At 48.1% G+C, this 21,682-nt stretch overlaps 1 protein-coding gene across 1 annotated transcript; it reads left to right on the top strand.

The window, feature by feature from the left end:
* Positions 1 to 9,284: 9,284 nt before the first annotated feature.
* Positions 9,285 to 21,169, top strand: MKS1 (MKS transition zone complex subunit 1). The gene is made up of 17 exons (XM_079324923.1): positions 9,285 to 9,412; positions 9,485 to 9,713; positions 10,450 to 10,605; positions 10,989 to 11,086; positions 11,283 to 11,411; positions 11,731 to 11,835; positions 12,529 to 12,637; positions 13,483 to 13,539; positions 14,443 to 14,485; positions 14,971 to 15,033; positions 16,055 to 16,125; positions 16,864 to 16,927; positions 18,387 to 18,494; positions 19,014 to 19,147; positions 19,829 to 19,911; positions 20,001 to 20,098; positions 20,564 to 21,169. The coding sequence occupies exons 1-17, from the start codon at positions 9,315 to 9,317 to the stop codon at positions 20,668 to 20,670; spliced, it is 1,752 nt and encodes a 583-aa protein (XP_079181049.1). The 5' UTR covers positions 9,285 to 9,314; the 3' UTR covers positions 20,671 to 21,169.
* The last annotated feature ends 513 nt before the right edge of the window (positions 21,170 to 21,682 follow it).

The raw sequence follows: 21,682 nt of genomic DNA, 5'->3' as shown, positions 1-21,682 counted from the left end.
TGGCTGCAGGGGTCTGGAGTCACCCAGAGCAGGGCTGGGAGATGCAAAAACCACATGAGGAAAAGCCTAGAGGAGAAAATACTGGGATCCGCATAACTGGGTGGGAGTTTTGAGGTTTGTGGAGTGGGAAAGAACTTCTCCAGTCATCATTTTCTTGGAAAAGCAAAATTTTCCACTCAGGAATTGAACACCAGGTTTGGGGCTGTATTTGTAGCAAGTCCATCCTGTCTCAAACCAGCTCCTACAATGAGCTTCAAGGCAGCCCAATGGAGTGTTAATTCTCTTGCAAGGTATATGCTACTGAGTAAAAATCAGCAAAGATTCCCTGCAAAAACCCATTTGTTGGTCTCAAATATATTTGTAAGGTCAAAAAAATGCCCACCCTCTCTCCATTCCCTGCCCACTGGAGTCAGTGATGGCTTACAGTGATTATTGCTCTGCCTACCTGCACCTCACACACCTCATTGCCCACTAAGTGCCCACTGCTGTTTTTCCAAGCTGTACTGCTCTATTCCAGAGCAACAGAAAAAAGACTTTTTTAGTTTTATATTCCATTGAATCACTCCCATGCTATGGACAGACAGTGAAGGGCTACTGAACCAGAGCCTCTGAACAGTGTCCTGGAGAGCAGAGCAGGGAGATTTCCACATTCTGACTTCCCCCATCATTCTGACCCTCATGTCACCTGGCAGGAGTAAAGGGCCCTTTCTGGTACCACTGGGGTTGGTTTAGACTCAGGAGTTCAGGGGATGGAGAATCCTGCACACCCCAGTACCAGCAAAATCCCAAGGGGATTCAACACCCCAGCCCTTTGCAGACTTCAGGCATTGTGAAGGGACAGGTGAGGGCCAGCCCGTGGGAACCCCACTCTGTGAGGTGGAAAGGCAGGCAGCAGGGTTATCCACACACCGTGTTTTGGCCGAGAGCATCACCTCCTCCCCACAGCAAGGGTCTGGGGGTGAGCCTGCCTGAGCCCTGCCCAAGGTCAGGCTGTTATTCATCCATTTTTAATCCAATCTGCAGCTGAGGTTACAGCCGCAGCCTTTGAAATCACTGCAGAATTTCACAGTGTGGCTCCAGCTTTGCCTCTTGCCACCTTTCCCGTGGGACTGCAGCCCCAGCAAAGCTCCTTGCTCTCCCCTTCAAGGCTGCTTTCAGCCCTTGGTTGCAGCCTGCCACTGTCCCTGGCTAAGCCATCCCCACTGAAAGCCCCATGCCCTCACCACCCCCTGCTGCCATGCTGGGAATGAGCTAAGGGTGTCAGATCTCTGCACTTTGTTGGGGTTTGGGGCCTGGCACAGCCCCCCACGTGCAGCCTGGGGCTCCCACCCACTCGTGCCCTTGCAGGCTGGTGCCAAGGGCAGGAGGCACTGATATTCCCCCAGGGTTTGCACAGTGCAAATGTAAACTTCACCATGATATCCACTGATCTGGTAATTAATACCCTGGATTCCTTTCATTGGAATGAGCAAAGGCCAGAACATGCTGGGGGTTTTAATTAAGAGAAACACTTTCTCCCAGTTTAACTGAGAAGGGGCTGTACTGGGTGGAGGGTTGAGGTCCAGTCTGCATGGGGTGTGCACTGGGTGCCTCTGGAGTGGTCCCAGCCCTGCACCCACCACACCAACCTAATACATCTGCTCTACCTACTCATGCTCTACATCTAAGTGCCATGCCAGACCCCACTGGGGTTTTTTTAAGTGAAATGCTCTCAAGATCTTTAAATATTAGGCACAAAATATTTTCCTTGAGCCGTGCTCTGCTCCACAGCACCCATCCAGGGCAGGGAGCAGGCAGGAATGCTCTCCCCAGCAGAACCAAGGATGCCAGGGTCGTTTTGCTCCAAAACTGCTGTATCTGTAGTTGTTCCCTCTGCTATTTTTAATACAGATGCCTTATTGAGATTCAAATGAATGTTTCAAATCCTTGCTCCTTTGCATAATTCTTTTTAATTAACACTTCAAAGGTTTGAACACAAGATCCATACTATTTCCCTAACGAAGTTGACTGAGCCTCCTTTCCCCCTAAGCTTCCCTGACACATTTCTGAGGGATGAAGCTGGGCTCGGGGCTGTCCCCTGTGTCCCCTCTGCAGGGGCATGATGGCATTTGGGATCAGCCTCTGCAGAAACAGGAGCTAAAGGAGTAGAGGGGTTGATGACTACAGTGGCTGCCATCACTCACCCCTGTAACCAGCTTGGCATACACTGGGCAGCCAACAGCCTGAGCCTGGCACACAAATCATGGGGTTTGAAGTGAAAATGGTCAAGCTCACTGCTCCACCATCCTCTGCCCCAGCACCAACTGGTGCTCTAACACATTTTCACCCCACATCAAATAAAACCTTCCCAAAAGAAGCATCCCATCTCCACGGTCACCTTTTGGTCACATTTTTAACTTTCCTTGCACATTTCAGAGGCACATTTCTTCCTTCTTATTGTGTATTTTAAAAATAAAAACTGGAATTGTCATACAATTGTATTCACTAGGAAGAGCTGTAGCTTTTCCTCAGCTGTACCAAGAGCTGGGAATGATAAAAAGTCCCAAGTGCTTAACAGAGACATAGGCACAAAAGAAATAGCCCAGGTCTCCATCCCACCTTTCCCCCCATTGCCATACCCACAGGGTGTCTCTTTTTTGAGTGGAGCATCCTCACTTTGCAGGATTGGGAGTCCAAAGAACAGCATGGTTCAACACATAGGAAAATAAGCCTCAGCTTTAATTTCTGCAAGTGAATAAATGATTAGACACAACAAATTGTATAATTAGCAGGATTTAATAAGAGACTGTCCCTGACATCCAAAGGAAGTGGGCCTTTGTTCATCTACAAAAGACATTAATTTGCAAATACTCTCAATAATAATTTTTTTGTTATTTAGACTGATATTTTGAAAGTCTCCAATAAAATGAGAAATCTGGACTAAGCATTCCCATTGCCTTTCCAAGTGCAGGAATCCAGCTTTGATGTTCTTCTTGATAACATCTTCTTAGAACCTTGACTGCATCAAATTAAATTCTGATTACCCTGATAGTGCAGTACAACTTCCAAATGTATTCAGGTAACTTTGTTCTGGAATGAAATAAGCGATTTTGACAAGGATGTTTGCTAGGCAGCAAAGAGATGGAGAGGAAGGAGCTCTGCCAGGGAAGCAGCACTCAATTTCAGCCCTGGGGCTGCTAGGCTGTGATGCCCCAGCAAGCCAGGTCATTGGTATTGGGGGTTGTAGCAGGGATGGGGGACACAGGCAGGCTCTGCAAAAGCCAAATTACACCTTTGGTGATTCACAAACCTCCCAGCAACAGAGCCCTGGACCATTTGATCTTCCAGAGGTGACATCCCAAAGGGACATGCCCTGGGCTGGTGGGTGCTCAGGGCATGGATCATGGCTGGCCATAGGACATGCTGTTAGTGCAGGACAGACACATCTGTGCACAGATATCACCTCTACATGCAGACAGGCACTTCCTGTCTCTTCCCTACCTTAGTCCTGGTAAACTCAGCCTTAAATCACTGGTCTAGCTGTGGGCACAGGAACAGCATCCAAGGATGTCCAGGTGATGCCCAAGGCACAGGCTGGGATCCCTGTGTGATCCTCACCCAGTCCATTAGCAGTAGTGCTGCTCCCTGGCCCAAACTTCATTCCATGGCTGGATGTTAGGATGAAAATAAAGTGCAAATATTATTGTTGGCAGAGATTATCAACTCCCCACTGTGATTTAGGCATCTTTAAACTTCATGTTTTATTAATCCTCACTATACAATTAACGGCATCAAAATGTGATGTCTGCAAACAAAGGGATGCACTGCAGCATTATCTCTGTGAAATACAGAACTTGGGCACTTGATTGTAAACATGGAGGTTAAGGCATTATATAATGGGGCTACACAAAAGATGGAGCTGCAGCCACCTGATCTGAGCAGGGATGTGGTTCTCTTTGCTTCCTGCCCATGTATATTCCCCCTAGGGAAGGTCTGACTCAATGGAAAACTCTGTTTTCTTCCAGCTGTACTGGGTAGCACCTCCTGTCCCCAAAACCTGTCTTTTCTGATTAAGGGTTCCTGTAGGAGTTTTGGCTGCAAAAGGAGACTTTCTTGTTGTCCTGGAAGCTGGTGTGGGGACAGCTCAACAGCTGCTGCTGGAGCTATCCTCTCCCTCAGCAGCCAAGATGGAACAATGGAGCAGAGGGTCACAAACCTCCTTGAAGCCACTGTTCAGCAATGAGCTTTGTTAAGATCTGAAAAGATAATATTTGAAAGTCATTCATGCAGGTTTTATTTAACAATAATTGTGAGGTAAAGAAACAGAAAAGAGGGGTGGCAAAGAAAGGGGGAAGAGAGGGAAGGGAGACATCAAGTAGAATACAGTCACCACACATGGACATCATCTGTTGGTCCTTCTCCACCCTGGGCTTCACTGCCCATCTGCAGCACCTTAGGACCTCATGTGACTGGGTAGCAGCCACCTCTGAAAAACAAGGCTGGAGATTTCTTCCAAGCAAACTTCAGGTGAATTATTCTTCTTCCAGCTGCTGGAGGACAGTGAAACCCATGAGAGCAGCCAGTGCCTTCAGCACCCACTATAGAAATAAACCACGCAGTGCCCCAGAGCCCTGCAGAGGCAATATAAACATACCTGGATTGGGTCTGTACCACTTCTGTAACCTTGTCTTCAGTTGCTTTTATATCAACACCATTATGTGTGACAGTCCCTCCATCTGTCATGTTACCATGGTTGGTCACAGTGTCACTTGCTGCATCTGATTGTGACTGTGTCAAGGGAAATGTATCTGTGAATGTACATGTGTCACAAGGGAATTATTGCTATGGGGCTGACTAAAAGCATTTTATTAGTGACCAAATGATGACCTAATGGTAATTAATCAATGACTGAATGAAAATCATGGAGTAATCAAATAGTGTGTAATCAAGAATTGAATATTTGTTATACAGGGATTTGACTATGATTTGGAGATTACTTACATGATAATGCAGACCATTATTTAAATTATTATTTACATGAAAATTTAGACAATGATTTAGTGCTTAAACACTCTGCTACTTACTCCACTTGTCATAATTAAGCTATAGCTGTTTATACAGAACTCTCACTGGCACACAATAGACTTTTAGGCCTCATGTTCATTGCTCACATCTTTATAGATCCTAGATGCTGAGGAAGGTCTCAGCCTCAAGGAGCCACCTGGACTGCTGGGTCTGCTCAAGGGAGAGCACTGCCATGCTGTTGCTCCTGTACAGGACAGCTCAGTGGGCTGGTGGGGGCTACAGGTGTCTGTAACATACAGTGAGGGACTCAGGGTCAGTCCTCCTTTGGGCTGTGTGTGCAGCTAGGGCAGTTTTAGTTCTGTCTTGTCCCAGCTCAGGCTGGAGGTGTTGTCTCCTCATAAGAGATGGCCAAGACTCCTTTTCTGAGTACAAGGACCTTGATGAGCTCCTTGCCTTCTGCAAATACTTGTTGAGAGGTGGCTGCCCCAAGGAATAAGCAGTGGCAGTGGGGCTGAGAGATGGAATGACACTGCCCCTGATGTCCCCAGCTTGGCCATCTCCCTCAACAAGCTCCTGCACCTCTTGGAGTACAGGGCAGAGGGTGGCTGCAACAAGGAGGAAATGGCAGCAGAAAATGCAGACATTGCTAGATGAAGAAAACACCTTCCCTGATATCCCTGATGACTAGGACAGCACCACATCAAGGGGTCCTCCTGAGAATACCTGCTGACAGGTAGATATAACTGCTGAGCCCTCTGGCTGTCCCCCCATGCCCTGCATACCCAGGTGGTGGAGGAGGCACTGCAGAGGCAGCCCAGGGTCATTCTGCACACTGCTGCCAAGGGGCACCATCCCCTGCTGAGGGGTGCCCAGCTCAGAACAGGCAGCAGGCACCTGCACCAGCCAGCACCCAAAGGAACAAAAAAAATCCCTCTGTGTTCACTACAAACTATGTGGGAAAATATGATAGCTGTGCTCTCCCAGGTGGGGAAATAAAGGCACAGAATAGAGAGAGAGGGAGGAAAAAGAATATCATCAGTTTGTACATCTTGTGTTGGTCCTGCCACATGGAGTGTCCAGATCTGGGGTTGAGAGACAAAGAAGAGATGAGGACAGGGTAAGGAGGAGGGAGTGGGGGAGAGCAGCTTCCTTTTGTGATTCACCTGGGTGCATGCCTCTTATGCAAACCAGATTTTTCAGGCTGTTTTGTGTTCATGCACAGCCATTCTCCGGGCAGTGACTTGGGCTGGGGACTGAGCATGACTCTCAAGGCAGAGCAGGAGGCTGGCTCAGTGCTGCACCACCTCTGCAGGGTTTTCACTTTCCATCAGAACTTTCCTGTGTGAACAATCAGAATATTTGAGATAAAACATGTTCAGACCTGGCTATCCACAGTCCTGGAGCACCCTGCTTAGGATTGCATCCAGACAGTTCTGGAATATTTCCAGTGGGGGAGCCTCCACATCCTCTTCTGAGCAAACTGTTCAGTGCTTGGTCACTCACACAGTAAAGAAGTTCTGTCTCGTGTGCAGGTGTAACTTCATGTGCATTGATTTCTGCCCATTGCCTTTTTTCTTATTGCATGGCACCACCAAGCAGATGCAGACTCCATTCATCCTCTTTCCTTATCAAGAAAACCTGCTCAAGATTAATTTCCTCCTCACCACTTTCTTTTTAAGTGGCTATTTTCCAATACCATTCACAGGCAGAATAGTGATAAATTCTTGTTGTCAGTACACAGATTTCAATGGAATAGTCTATTTTACAGCAGTAAAGAAACTGAATCCAAACAGAAAGGAAGACAAAAACCCCCAAAGCTACCACTACTGCAGCCAAAAGTATGAGAGGTGCCCTCATGCATTTTTGTTTCAAATGACAAGTAGCTTTGAAATAAACTAATCACAAAATATTTTAGTTTTTATAGAGGGGACAGGGCTTCTGACACCATTTCTTTATGTTTGCAAGTCAGACTAATTAAAGGCTACTCACAGAAGGAAGGATTTTTTAAGGAAAAAAGGACACAAACAGCAAGGAAAACATGAATGGGACTCCAATGGGACAGGAATATCTGAGACTGGGAAATACAATCATGTACATTCCTGACCCATGGAGCTTTCACACAAAGCCAAAAAGAAGATGCATAGATTTTGTAGTTACTAGTATCTTTTTGACAGATATTAGTTTTAACTGATATTAAATAGTATTAATTTTATGTTGAGTTAGTTTAAATCTAAGTTGCATTAAATTTCATTAAACTTTACATTTTAAGTCACACACAGCTCAAAAGAGGTAGTTTCTGCTCTAATTCCAAACTCTGCCAAATCTTGCTGGCTTGACTAGGGCCCAAGTAGTTATTCCAGTTATTCCTCCATTCTTAGCTGACAAGAACTGAGCTTCTATCCAGGCCAAGTGTTGTTCCAGACACTGGGACCATCCAGAGGGACAAGTGCATCTGGCACCTCATGGTCACAGCAGCTGCAAGAAACATAACTATAGAAAAATCTAAGACTTAAACCAAACTAATAATACACAGGAATAAGGACAAAAAGGGAAAATACTAGTAGATATATATAGTATGAGGTTAAAGGTACCTATTAATGTTACAGCTAGCAAAGAAATAATACAACTTAGGATTCAATGTGTCTAACTTTCCCAGTGTTGGTAGGGCACCCATTGGGATCCTTTCCCTCAATGCCCAGGGAAGTAACCATGGATTTGTGTCCAAAGTCCAGGGAGAAGTCTCCCACATTTTCAGGGTGTGTGTGTAGAAGGCTTCTACCTCTGTGATAACTCACGTGTCTCTTATAGTTTGTAGTTTCTATATAGTTTATAGTTTCTGATTCAAGGGGGATTTTAAAACAAAATGATAGAAAGAAATGAAAATTCCAGCTCTAGCCGTAAGATTTAGTGAAAAAACCCAGGACCTCAAAGATATGGAGCCTCTTAATTCCCATCAATATACATTTGGCTTGCAAAAATGAGGGACAGAGCGTGCTAAATCCAGTGAGGAAATCTCTGAGACAGCTCACAAGAGGCTACAAATGCCTGGAGGAGAAAGGTGAGACGGGCACGGTGATGAAGGCTGGACGTCTTCATCAAGGGAGCAGCGCGGTGCCTTCCTCAGTGCCAGCACAGCGAGCGCTGCCCCTGCGCCCGGGTGTGTTAATAACAACCATCAGTTCTAAGAAATAGTTTGCATAACCACACCTTTCCTAAGGGAAGCTGTGAATATGCATGGGGTGTAACCATGTGCTGGGATCTGCTGCGTACCGGTGTGTGAGCTGTTCGCAGGAGTGATCCCCGCAGCCGGAGTGCTGAATAAAGCAAATATTAATGGCTAGTATATGGTTAATTAGTTGCTTAATGGTGAATAGATACGAAAGAAGAAAAATAAATCACTCGGTGGCTAGCTTTAGAGATGGATAAACATAGTACTAATGAAAAATTGGCAAGTGCAAAGCCAATTAGCCATAAAACAAAGAATTTAGGCCGGTTAAGATCAGACAGACCAAGGAACACCTTGACTATGCATGTCCCTCACACAGGGGCTCTGGGGACGCCTCGCACAGTGAGGGATGTGTGGGACCCTCCCCATCACAAGGGGGTTGGGGGAATCTCCGCTCATACTGAGGGATGTGTGGGACCCTCCCTCACACGGGGGTTGAGGGAATCTCCCCTCACAGCGGCTGTGGGGACACCTCTGACACCGAGGAATGTGAGGGAATCTCCCCTCACACAGCGGCTGTGGGGACACCTCTGACACCGAGGAATGTGAGGGAATCTCCCCTCACACAGCGGCTGTGGGGACACCTCTGACACCGAGGAATGTGAGGGAATCTCCCCTCACACAGCGGCTGTGGGGACACCTCTGACACCGAGGAATGTGAGGGAATCTCCCCTCACACAGGGACTGTGGGGACACCTCTGACACCGAGGAATGTGAGGGAATCTCCCCTCACACAGCGGCTGTGGGGACACCTCTGACACCGAGGAATGTGAGGGATATTCCCTCATAGAGGGGCTGTGGGGACACTTCTCACACAAAGGGATGTGTGGGACCCTCCCTCACACGGCGGCTGGGGGGAATGCCCCCTCACACGGAGGAATGTCCCTCACACCGAGGGATGTCCCTCACACAGGGGCCCTGGGGACGCCTCTCCCGCGGATCTCCGCGGGCTCCGTGCGCGGAGCGGGCCCGGCTGTGAGGGCCCGGCTGTGCGGGCCGGGCTGTGCGGGCCGGGCTGTGCGGGAGGCTCCGGCCGCGCGGGGGCGCTGCCCGCCCGTGCACGGCGTTTCCCCGCAGCGCGGCCATGGCGGGCTCGGCGCGGCTCGGGGGCAGCGCCGTGTGCCGCTCCCGGGACCCCGCCGTGTACCGCTCCCGGGACCCCGTCCGCAACCTGCGCCTGCGGTGAGCGCCCGCCCGGCCCCGGGCCGCCTCCGCTGGCCCGCACAGCCCTGACGCTCCGCTCCTTCCCCGCAGGGTCCGTATCCAGCGGGTCGCGCCGGCCGGGCCTCTCCTGCCGCGGGCGCCGCCGCTCGCCGGCCCCGAGCGCCCGGGCCGGGCCGACAGCGAGGGAGCGGGAGCAGGAGCGGGAGCGGTGCCGCTGCGGGTCACCGCCGCCTCCCTCGCGGGCGCCCAGAGAGCCCCGGAGGACTCTGTGGAGGAGGAGGAGGTCGAGGTGGGGTGGCAGGAGAAGCTCTTCAGCCAGGTGGGTGCGGTGGGGAGGCAGGAGGGACTCGGCGGACTGGGTCAGGTCGGAGGGGATCGCTGGGGTCATCCAGTCCGACTCCCCGGCTCAGGCAGGGAGCCCAGGGCACGCTGCCTTGAAATACCTTTGGTGAGGGAAACTCCACGCCTTCTCTAGGCAGCCTGTTCAGTGTTTGGTCACCGCACGGAGTGACCATAGAGTTCTTCCTCGTCTTCAGGTGGAACTTGCTGGGCATCAGTTCCTGCCCGTTCCAGTTGTCCCACTGCTGGTCCCATGGAGCACAGCAGGTCCATACAGGATGAGGCACCCTCTCAGTGCCTCTTGTCCAGCCTGAACAGTTCCAGCTCCCTCAGCTTTTCATTGTAAGAAAGGTGCTCCTTGATGAACTTTGTCACCCTCTGCTGAACCTGCTCCAAGAGCTCCATGTGTTTCCTGTCCTGTCCAGAACTGTACAGGCTTGGGGGAACTTCCTGACACCCCTTTTCTGCATCTCACTGTGGGGTGTCTTGTTTCAGGGTGAGCTGCTGTGCCCAAGGCTTTCCAGTTGGGCATCAGTGGTGCTGCTGGCTGCCACATACCTGAGCAGTGATGGAGCTGCTCTGGAGCTTGGGTTATTTGCTGGCATTCCCAAAGGGTCTTGTCTCTGGGTTGGCTTTGGAAAAAAGCTGAAAAATATTTGTGGCTTTGCCAAAGCTGGTGAAAGGCAGCTGTTGTGCTTTACCTGTGGTGCTGCCAGTTTGAGGTGGATCTGTACCTGAACAAGTCAGCCTGCCAGACTCCCCTGGACTGGCAGTACCATGAGGAGATCCAGAAACTGGAGAAGGCTGGAGGTCGGAAGAACTGTCGCATCTTCACCTACACTGACCACGACCGATTCACCAACCTGGAGGAGGTACCAGCTCTTAGTTACTCTGTGTCTGTCAAAACACCCAGTCCTACTGCAGAGGGAACATTTCTTGGTTCTCAGCCAGGCAGATACCCTGAGTGCAGGAGAACACACTGCTGCAAAGCAGTTTCCCCTGGTGCCCCAGACTTGGGGTGGGATGTCCCTGGTTCAGAGCAGTGGTTGGAACAGCCAGAGGGACTAGGCTCCACAAGAAGCTTGCTGGGTGGAGCGAGCTATATTTTGCCACCAGAGCAGTGAAGGAATTCTGCAGTCATTTAGCAATTTGTCTTTGGGTGTTGAGTGCATACCTGTTCCCTCTTCCAAGAGGAGAGCTGTGTTTGGGTCTTAAATGTATGTCCAGTTAAGCTAATTCCTATCTGTTCTTCCAGCTCTGCCAGAAGGTAACTGACATGGATGATGAAGTGCCATCACATCTGGTCGAGAGGATGGCCAATGTGAGGAGGAGAAGACAGGAACGTAAGCCTGTGTGAGTTCAAACTCAGGCTTGGAGCTTGTTCATGCAGGTTTTGTGGTGCTGGTGTCCCAGCTGTGGATCAGCCTGGTCTGTGGGAGCTGGTGGCTTGTGCAGTGTCACAGGTGTAATCCAGCATTGTGACTCCTCATCATGGTGGGTTTGGTGCTGCTGAGGTGAGCTGTGACTGGTGCTGTTCTGTTGTTGACAGAGAAGCAAGTTCTCTGAAGTCAAAAATCATCACCTGGGAGCCTTCAGAAGAATTTATAAAGAACAATCATGTAATTAACACACCTGTCCAGACCATGTACATCATGGGTGACTTGGGACCTTATGGGAAGTAAGTAAAATCCTGAAGTAATCGTAATTTCCGAAAGAAAATCCGTCTTCCTTCTTTACTCAAAACTCCTGTTTCTTTCATTAGTTTAGAGGGGAGAATTCCAAGAGCTCAGTAACATGGGCTGCAACTTCTTTCTGCTTCTTTCTTCATTTGGGAGGTAGCTGAGTGTATACTTCCAAAAGGCTTCTAAACCAGTGTAGGAAAGTGTGTATGTGTTCCCTTCTGTACCCCCAAGTTCTTTTACTAGCTCTGCTGTTCTAGAGCACGAGAGTGTCCATGTTCTCTGTTCAGACTGTGTTTTCCTGGTGTCCTCCTTCAGGCTTGGTCACAGGGAGTATGAAAATGTGCTTTGCACCATCAAGGTGGATGGCAATGGGGTGATCACAGTGAAGCCTGACTTCAGTGGCACCAAGGGAGCCTACCGGTGAGTGGGGCAGGGCAGGGCTCCTCCTCCTGGGACTGGGGGCTAAATGGCTGTTTCCTGGTCACCCAGGGGATCAGCACTTTAATTGAGAAATATTTCATTTATTTCAGGGGTTTCTAAGAAAATATTATTGTGTGCTTAGGCTCAGTGTCATTCTGTGTGTGCTGTGTGGGACTTTGGTGCAAGTCTCTAGGGATGAAGGTTATCATGGAATCATGGAATGGTTTGGGTAGGAAAGGACCTTAAAGCCCATCTCATTCCACCCCCTGCCATGGGCAGGAACAAATTCCACTACACCAGGTTGCTCTAAACCCTATCCAACCTGGCCTTGGGCACTTCCAGAGATGTGCTTTAAGCTGCTCTGGGCACCCTGTGCCAGGGCCTCACCACCCTCAGAGGGAAGAATTTCTTCCTAATATCCATCTAACCCTGCCCTCTGTCAGTTTGAAGCCATTCTCACTTGTTCCATCACTATATCCCTTGTAAAATTATGTTATGCATGTGGTGGACAAACAAGTCTTATGTTTTGAGGGAATGATGCTGACAGACTTGGGAGTGAGGAGAGGGTGTGTGTCCTTGTCTCACTTCACAGGCTGGGTAGAGGGGACACTGCTGGTCAGGAGGGCCCCATTGATACCTGTCCCTATTCTCTGCATAATGGGGGAGTTTTTCCTGTTTTTTGGGGCTCTGCAGGATTGAGCTAGATGGAGAGAAGCGAGAGGTGTGGGAATACACTATTGAGAATGCATCTGCCCAGGTGCAGCCAGAGGAGGAGGAACGGGAGCAGCGTGTGTTCAGAGATGTAAGTACTGGCCATGGAGCATATTCACTAGTTCTGAGTGACAGAGGCAGCTCAGATCATCATGGAAATGTAACTGCTGGTGTTCTGCACACCTGAAGTGACAAAATGTCACTGCCCTGAGCCTCATCATGCTCAGGGAGCTGAGAACTACAGCAAAAACTGCCTGCTTTGTCCCTTATTCCTTAAAGAGACCTTGTCTGTAGTTGTCCTGCCTCTGGCTGCAGTGGTTTAGGGGGTGAGAATTGATGAAAGAAATCACCCAACTCCATGCTTTTCTAGTGTCATCTGCCAGTGTTTTTCCTTCCCTTTTGAGCAGTGGGAAAACCCTTTCCCTAATCTTCCTCTAGTTACCTGCAATATTTATTAAATGATGTCTTATTACCTGTAATGTCCCTGGATATTGGGATCCCATTTCACATCTTGATTTTTCTGAATTGCCTTTTTGTCTCTTGACAGTTCATGAAAGTACTTTTTGGGTTGGGCTTTTATTTGTGCATTTCCTTACTGGTTTTGTGGTCACAAGGAAATCATGATTTCACTACACTGATCTCTGCCTGGCTGTTTCCTTGGAGTAGTTTGTACCTGTGTTTCTTAGATATCATTTTAGATCTGATTTTTTCAAGCTTCTTTTCCCTTAATACTGGCCTTGGAGAACCAAAGCTGAAGTTCTGTGCAGTGTTAGCAGTTATGCATCTTTGTTCTATTAGATACTTCTCTTCTCCATATTTGCTATAACAACCTGTGGTAATGATTTGAGTTTAAATGATACACAGTTTAAGTTTTGCAGTACATAACAGCAGATACAATGAAAATGCCACTATTTTTGTTGTTGTCTGTGTTTGCAGTTGTACGGGAGGCACAGGGATTACCTCAATGGGCTCGTGGGCTCAGACTTTGAAATGGTGAGTTCCAGAGGCACTGGCAGGAGCTGGAGCTCTGTTGTCTCTGGGGCCTGGTGACCTGGTTCACACAGTTACCACTTGCAGCACAGTCTCCAAAGACTGTTTTGCTCTGGAAAGGGGTTGGCAGTTTTTACCTTGTGGCTTGGAGCAGAAAATTGGGCCAGAAGGGACAAGTGGCAGTGGATTTGGGGTCTGCAGAGATCCATCCTGCCCATTCAGGGCCTGCTGAACACTGCAGTCTCTGTGAGGCAGTGCTTCAATGCCTGTGATTGTAGCACTTTGAGAAGGAAGGAGGGTTTATGTCTTCAGAGACAGTGATTGCTGTTAACTTCTTCAGAGTCAAACACTTTGTGCAAATAAACAGCCCCTCTCACAATCAGACTCATGCAGTTTTCATTCTCACTGAATTATGCAACTGCAATCTTTTTTTGCTCAAATACTGTTTGCCAGTACAGTGAATACAAATCAATAAAATACAATACAAAACAATGAAAGAAAGCTATGCTTTCCAGTACTTTGATAGAGTGTCTCAGTGCTTCCCTCTGCTCCCTCATCTTGGGCAAATGCAGGAGCATGGCAGAAGCAGGACTGTGATTACTGCAAATGACTTCACACAGTATGTTACATCAACTTTGACATCTGTAAGAGACCTGTTTACAGAACAATAAATTCCTGCAGGCTGAGTTTTGAGGGATTTGGTCTCTTTAGAGCCTCTTTCCAGAGGGACTGTTCACTTCTGGAAGTGATAGGACAAATCAAACCTCTTCCCTGGCCAAAACAGTAAATCACTGATGTCTGAAAACACATGAAATATCTGGGTGAAGATGCTGCTGGGAAGGAACTGCTGAGGTTGCACTGGTGGTTGTTGAGCTCTTTACCTTGTTTATCTGCTAATTTTTCCAGCCTCTTCCTGGTACTCTGAGACTTTTCATTAATGGAGAAATAGGTGAGTTCAGTAATAGGGGCAAATGTGGGTGTGCTAGGATGGCTGAGGGCATGATCCAAGGATTCTTGAATCCCTAGATTCAAGAGGCCCTAGAATCTTTTACTTCCTTCTTCTCTTCCCTCTTTCCTGCAGACTAATTCCTTGAGAAGCATTTATAGGTTGGAGGTTACAAGTGCTGTAGCTGTTCCAAGAAGGCGTAGATGTGGAAAAAGGAGAGCAGATTGCTATAATTTCTATTAACTTCCCAAAGAAACCAATTAAATGTGTGAATTCCCTCATCTGGTTAGGGATACAGGGACAGGGCTAGTCTGGAGAAGGAATCTTCTCTGTAAGTTGTCTCCTGTTGCTTTGAAGACTTTTCCCTGCTTCCAGCAGTAACTGATTTTCCTTGAAGTTATTGGTGGAAGCTCTCCCAAAAATATACAGTGAATGCTAGAAGAAATTTGTGTGGAATCAAAGAACTGAAGTTGATTTTCTCTTCTCAGTTTCAGCTCAAGGCTATGAGTATGACAACCTTTATGTGCATTTCTTTGTGGAGCTGCCTAACCGTGAGTGTTCACATTCCACCCACATCACAGCAATTCAAGAGATGAAACAGGCTTAGACTGGTCCATCAGACCAGCTCTGCTGGCAGTCAACAAAAATTGATATTGGGGCTGGGATCTAGTCAGGGGCCTTCAGAGCTTAAATGGCAGAAGTCAGCTCAGGCTGGGATGTAGAGGTGGTGGTGACCATCTATCCAAACTTCCTGATTTTGCAGAGAACAGCTTTCCTGTGCTCCCCACCACAGTGACCTTGTCTGATTTCAGTGCTTGCTATCATGTTTTGTGCTGATATTAACATATTAAATTTTGATGGATAAATAAGGCTCCCAGCACTTACATGCATACCTGCTGCATGTGGAATTCCCCATAAGCTATGGCTCTGCCTCCCTTCTCTGTATATATCTGTCAAGATATCACTTCTGCTACTCAGTACATTTAGATAAGGCTTTACTTTTCTTTTAACATGAGTTGGTGCTTTTCGTGGACAGTTCAGGATGTTCTGGAGAGCAGTGCCTGGAACTGGACAGGGAAAAGTCATATGAGGAGCAGAGAGAGCTGAGAGGGCTCAGTCTGGAGGAGGCCTAGAGGGAACCTTCTCACTCTCTACTACTCTCTACAACAAGGCTCTGCTCCCAGACAAGTAACAAGAGGAAACAGCCTCAAGTTGCACCAGGGGAGGTCTGGGTTGGACATGAGGAAGAATTTCTCTGTGGAAAGGGTGGTCAGGCACTGGAAGGAGCTGCTCAGGGCAGTGGCAGAATTCCCATGCCTGGAGGTGTCTGAGGAATGACTGGATGTGGCACTCAGTGCTCTGGTCTGGTTGTCAAGGTGGGGGTTGGTCACAGGTTGGATTCAATGATACTGGAGGGCTTTTCCAACCTTAATGGTTCAGTGATTCTCTGAATGTCAGGGTGGGTGATGTTACTTTTTATCCCAGTCATCAGGGACTGACATTCTGCTTTGAGCTGCTCTGGTTTGTGAGTTTGGCCTCACCCCAAGCCTTCATCTTTTCCTGTCTCCCCAGAGTGGTCAAGCTCCCCATTCCAGCAGCTCTCAGGAGTGACACAGACCTGTGCCACCAAGACAGTGGGCTGGGTAAGGACACCTTCAGACCTGCAGAGCAATTTGAACAGGCAGTCTCTGGAGTGGAACATGTGTAACAAACTACAGATATATTCAGCAAAGGCCCTGAGTTGAGGGCTCCCTTCAAGACCAGAGCATGTATACTTGTCATTTTTTCAAGGAGCCACTGTCTCCAAATAAAACTAGACCAAATAAAACTATTCCCAAGCATTTTCTGGAACCTCACTTTTTTCTTCATTCTTACAACTGATTGCCTTTGGAGCTTTGATTTTTGTTTTCTCTAATGCTCTGAGGTAACCAAGCATTGTTCCATCTTGCCTGGGGCAGGAATGTGCAGAGTCTCTACATTGACTTAGAATTTAATCATATTTTTAATGTATTTTATATGTTTTAATATTACAAAAACAATTATCATACAACATTTCTGGAATACCACAGTTTGAGGTACTGTGCTTGGCTGTAAAGTTTGAGACTGCCCTGTAGTTATGCAACTGACTGAATTTTCCTTTGAGGTGTGTCACTCACCTTTTCCATTATTTTCAATATCCTATTCCATTGATGTGGCAGTAAGGAGTGTATGCAGGTTCATCCTGCAGTCATGTGATGTTAGTGGGATGTAATTGATCTTTTTGGGCAGCATCACCTGCTTTCTACCATTAGTTCCTTTCTCCCAGCTCTCTATTCCCTCTGTAATGCTGGTGCTGAATTCTCTTGTCCAGGAATCTGATCTCTGCCCTGTTCTTTTTCTAGGATAAGGTGGCATATTTCTGCTACCCCTTCACTGTGGAGATGTTTTACACCCAGGAAGATGAAGGTGTGTTTCCTTGTTACTCTGAAATCCTTTGGTCCCACTGTAGCCATTGTACTGTCTGTCCTGTTGGAGATGAAATGTTTCTAGTTCAACAAAATTCACCCTGCCGCCACACAGCTCCTGGACACATCCTGTGTTTGCCCAGGAATGCATTAGCATTTTTATGGATTTATGGATCTGCCCTGTTTCCAGGCTGTAGGCAGCTTTATCTGGTTGGAAAACTGCTTAAATCTTGTCTTGTCTCTTTAAACATGGCGTGCAGGGCCATGCTGCTGTTCCTGGTGTGCTGCACAGAGCCCTGGGATGCTGCAGCTGAAGAACCAGGCAGCTTTTTTGTACACAACTAAAACTCTGTGCTGAGTCTTATATTTGTAGACATGCTCAGTGACCTGTATAATCCCTAGATAGTTCATGTCACTTTGAAACTTCAGCTCTATTTTAAGCTGGGCTTCTCTGCTGCCTGTTCCTGCTGCTTCCTCACCAATCCTATTGCTCTGTGGATACAATTGCTGGGGACAGCTCTGTGGCATGCCTTGCCACTTGAATCCAATGTACACTTTGGATATGGGTATTCAACCAACACTAATGAATTTTCAGACTAGAAGAAGCACAGTGAGTTTGTTTCACTGTGGAAAAAAATCAATGCTTGAAGAGATGTAGGAGAATCCAAGTTAATATTCCCCCAATAACAGTGGGAAAAGACAAACAGGTTCTGCTGTTTGGCTTCAGATCATTGACAAAACATTGTTTTGTCTGTTCAAAGATAATTAATAGCTCAGTCTGGACTTGCTCTTAAAGAATTTTCCCCAATTTTTTTCATCAATAATTCTGTTTTCAACCTCAAACCTGAAGTTTCAACTTTTACAGGGGAAAACTAATCAACCATAAATCTTTGTTAGTCATTGTAGGAGAGATACAGAAAGGACTGTGGTGGAAGGGTGCTGGAGTGTGTCTAAAGAGGGAGCAGAACTGGGGAAGGGTCTGGAACACAAGGAATAGCAGAGGGAGCTGGGCAGACTCAGCCTGGAGTAAAGGAGGCTCAGGGAGGATCTTCTCACTCTACAATTCCCTGACAGGAGGGTAGAGCCACCTGGGGTTGGGCTCTGCTCCCAGAGAACAAGGGGCAGAACATAAGGAAACTTCAGGTTGTTCCAGGGAGGTTCAGGCTGGACACTAGGAGGCATTTCTTCACATGATGGGTGTCAGCCACTTAAAGGGGGTGCCCAGGCAGGTGATGGAGTCCCCATCTCTGGAGGTATCCAAGGAATGACTACAGGTGGCACTCAGTGCTCTAGTCTGGGTGACAAGGTGGGGATTGGTCACAGGATGATCTTGGAGGTCTTTTCCAAACTAAATTATTCTCTGATTCTTTGGCTTTCTACTAGAGGAGTTGGGCATTTAGCATTCTTTTTCTCAATGATAGTCTCCTTCTCAAAGCTGTGACCTGCTCCCCATCTTGCAGACAGTCTCCCTCAGTGGCCTGTTCTCTACTTTGAGGTCCTGTCCCTGGATTTCTGGCAGAGGTATCGTGTGGAAGGATATGGGTCCTTGGTGCTGCCAGCATGTCCAGGTAAAGCATCCTTGGGACATTGTGTGAATTGTCTGGGAGAATGAGTTGAGTGGTCCTCTTGGGAAGTGATTCAGCCAGTCCCAGGGATTTGGTGTACTGAAGGAGGCTGTCAGCTGTCTGGGGTGCAGCAAAGAAGGATGTGAGGTGCATCTTGAGTTACTGTCCTCTGTCCTTGGTACTGCCATCACAACATCTGGTGTGATAAAGCTCTGGGGTGATGCTGTGCATCCATCTTTACAATGGCAGTAGTCCTCTGTGTCCCATGTGGGACCTGTGAGACCCCTGTGTGTTATGAGGAGAGGCTGCTGTTGGGCAGGGGGTACTGTCAGCATTCCTGTGTGACTAGGATGGGCTGGCTCAATGGGAACATGCTTTTAGAACATTTCTGATACTGTGCAGTGTTTCCATTTCCAGACAGCTCTGGGTTGGGTCAGCAGGTATCCACCTGCCTTTGCTGTCCTCTGTGTCTGAATAAATCACAGATCACAGAAGCTAAGCTGTCCTCTTGTCCTGGGCCAGGTGTCCACATGCTCACCTTCCCTACCTGGCGTCCTGTGGGTCTGGGACCTGTTGCTGAAATGAGGAGGTTTTTCATTGGGGGATCTCCTGAGCTGGAGGACTTAACCTACATCCGGACACCATCGACCTTCAAGGTGGGCTCAGCTGCAGAGTAGCCTCTTGCCAGGACGTGGTGCATATTGCTCTTGGGTTCAGGTGTCCATGGTCAGCCTGGACCAGATTTGAACAAGGATGAGCTGCTGGCCATGTCTCTCTCACTAAAGGAATGTCTCTTTGAGTGAGTCTTGTGATCCTGAACAGAGGAATGAGCAAACAGTGAGGCAGAGCTGTGCCTTCTGAGGGATGAGCAGCTTAGAGAAGTAGGTGAGCATGGACCAAAGCCTTGGCTTACTCCTGCCTATAAAGTGTTTGTCAGGCCAGCATTTGGTACCAGCTGTGGACTGCTCCTAGATTTCTGTCAGGAATATGGGCTGGAACAGCTTCCTGAAGCAAGAAGCTGACAGGTGTGAGGCAGGTAGAAACTTCATGTTCTTCAGAAAGTTGCAGAGGTGGTTGCTGGTGTAATGAGCAGGGTGATGTTAATGGCAGCTTTGTGTGGGAGCAAGTCCTGATGCAGCTTTTGAAACCCTGCCCCAGCACTGCACTGCACGGTCAGCTTGCAAGTGTTTACATCCTGCCCTCAACACAGCCTGGAACTATGTGCTCTTCTTTCTGACCTTGCAGGGAGGGGAAGACTGTGTCCAGAGGAGTTTGTGCTCTGGTGGAACACACTTGTTTTCACTGTGGGGTTACTCTAACCTGTGCCATCCCTGCAGGGAAAGCGCTTGAGCCGCTTTGGTTTCCGGACTGAGACCACAGGGAGCGTCACCTTCCGGCTCGATTGCCTGCAGCAGTCCAAGTGAGTGCAGCAAAGGGAGCATGAGCTCCAGGAACCCCATCTCCTGTGCTGCTCTTGGCACCCTGACCTGCTGCTGTGCTTCTGTGCAGAGCCTTTCTGGAGAGCAGTGCCCTGAGGCAGCGCATGCAGAGTGTGCTGGACCGACTGGGAGGCTTCAGCCAGCAGAGCTCTGTCTACAATGTTTTGGGTAGGGCCTTCAGTGTCATTCTGTCTTGGTGAGATTTTCCCCCCTTTTTACAGAGTGGGCTGGATATTTCAGGATAATCCATTACTGTGGAGGTAATTCCCCTCCCTGTGAGCTCTCAGAGTCCATGGCAGAGGTTAAATATTCTGCTCTGAGCTGGAAACTTCAGGAGGCATCAGCTGTGAGCAGGAGGAGGGATAACCAGTGTGTGAGGGCACAGCCTGGACTGGGATGCCCACTCTTGCCTGGTACTGGGCAGAACTGGTGGAACTAAGGCACAGGCTGTCTCTGATTGTGTATAGAAATCAGAGAACAGCAGGTGGACAGTACCAGGTACTTGGGTGGTGTCACCTATTCATAGGAAGTGGGATCCTGTACCAGGAGAGATGGTGTTCACTGAAAAGACACATCTCTCCCCTTCCCTGAGGCTGTGTCATGCAGCCTGGCCTGTGTCCCTGTGTGTTGCAGAGGCTTTCCAGCGGGCACGGCGCCGGATGCAGGAAGCGCGGGAGAGTCTTCCCCAGGACCTCATCAACACTTCTGCCTCTGCTGCACTGCAGCCACCAGAGCCATGAGCATCACCTCTGCTGCTGGGAGCACTTGGCACCTTCCCTCCAACACAGGCTCCCACCCCTCAGCAGAGGAGTCCCAGTGCTGGGGCCTGGAAGCTTCAGAAGCCCTTCCTTTGTTGTTTAACCTGGATGAGGGAGAGAACTTGTAACACCTCCAGACCCAGAATTTGCATTTCCACAATGGAAGAAACCCTGTTTTTCAAGGCCCTTGTTACCAGGCTCTAACAATACAGTGAATTTCTCACATTTCTACCAAAATACTGGCGTGTAGCTTGTGAACTCTGTAACACTTTTTCAGGAATTGCAAAGGAAATAATGAGAAAAATTGACATGACTTGGTAAATTTAGTTTTCTTCTTAGAGAAGAGGGTGATGTTGAAGGTAATGGCATGGATGCTGTTTGAGATTAATAGAGTTATTCTCAAGATAACTTCTTGAGAAGTGCTGATTATTGTTGTTAGCTGTTGTGTACAGAGCAATCAATAGTAAAATGAATCCATCCACCTCTACCTAAAGACTGATTTATTTCTATATAGAGCTCACTGCCACATGTAATAATGAAATTAAAGCAAAGGAAGACTGATGGAGAACTGGACAAAAGGATTTACATTCTGTGTTTTCTTGTGTGTGCCCATGAGGTCTGGCTCTGCAGTGGTGAGCAGGAAGTTTCTTTGTTCAGGAATACAACTGAAAACACACCTTCCCCTTAGTTCACCACAGAGCTTTGGCTGGGGCTGGAAGGTTTGCAGACAGTGAGAGCAGTTGATAACATTTGCACAGCAGCTGAACTTTGAACTGTTCAAGCTGTTCATTTGAGGTTGATGTTTGTTGGTGGCTTGTTGTTGCATCTCTGCAGAGCACTGGTGCTTCCTGGGAAAGCTTGTGTTTACCCACTCTTTACCCTGTTTCTTCTGTTTTTTTCTCATATTTTCCCATATTTTTATTTCTGTCTCAAGTTCAGAAGAGCATAGCTCCCTGCAGACTGACAGTGCTGTGCTGGTTTGTGCACAAGTCAC

This window comes from Erithacus rubecula (genome assembly GCF_903797595.1).
Source record: "Erithacus rubecula genome assembly, chromosome: 22".
NCBI classification, from domain to species: Eukaryota; Metazoa; Chordata; class Aves; order Passeriformes; family Muscicapidae; genus Erithacus; species Erithacus rubecula.
Note: the sequence above shows the minus strand (reverse complement) of the source record. Positions and strands in the feature narration are given on the sequence as shown.

What these genes read in the sequence shown, in the direction of transcription:
- MKS1 (XM_079324923.1), top strand. Translation starts at nt 9,315, where the DNA reads ATGGCGGGCTCGGCGCGGCTCGGGGGCAGCGCCGTGTGCCGCTCCCGG. An exon ending in GGTGCTGCCAGCATGTCCAG is followed by an intron (nt 18,495 to 19,013) that starts GTAAAGCATCCT and finishes GTCCTGGGCCAG; the next exon opens with GTGTCCACATGCTCACCTTC. An exon ending in CTCTGTCTACAATGTTTTGG is followed by an intron (nt 20,099 to 20,563) that starts GTAGGGCCTTCA and finishes TGTGTGTTGCAG; the next exon opens with AGGCTTTCCAGCGGGCACGG.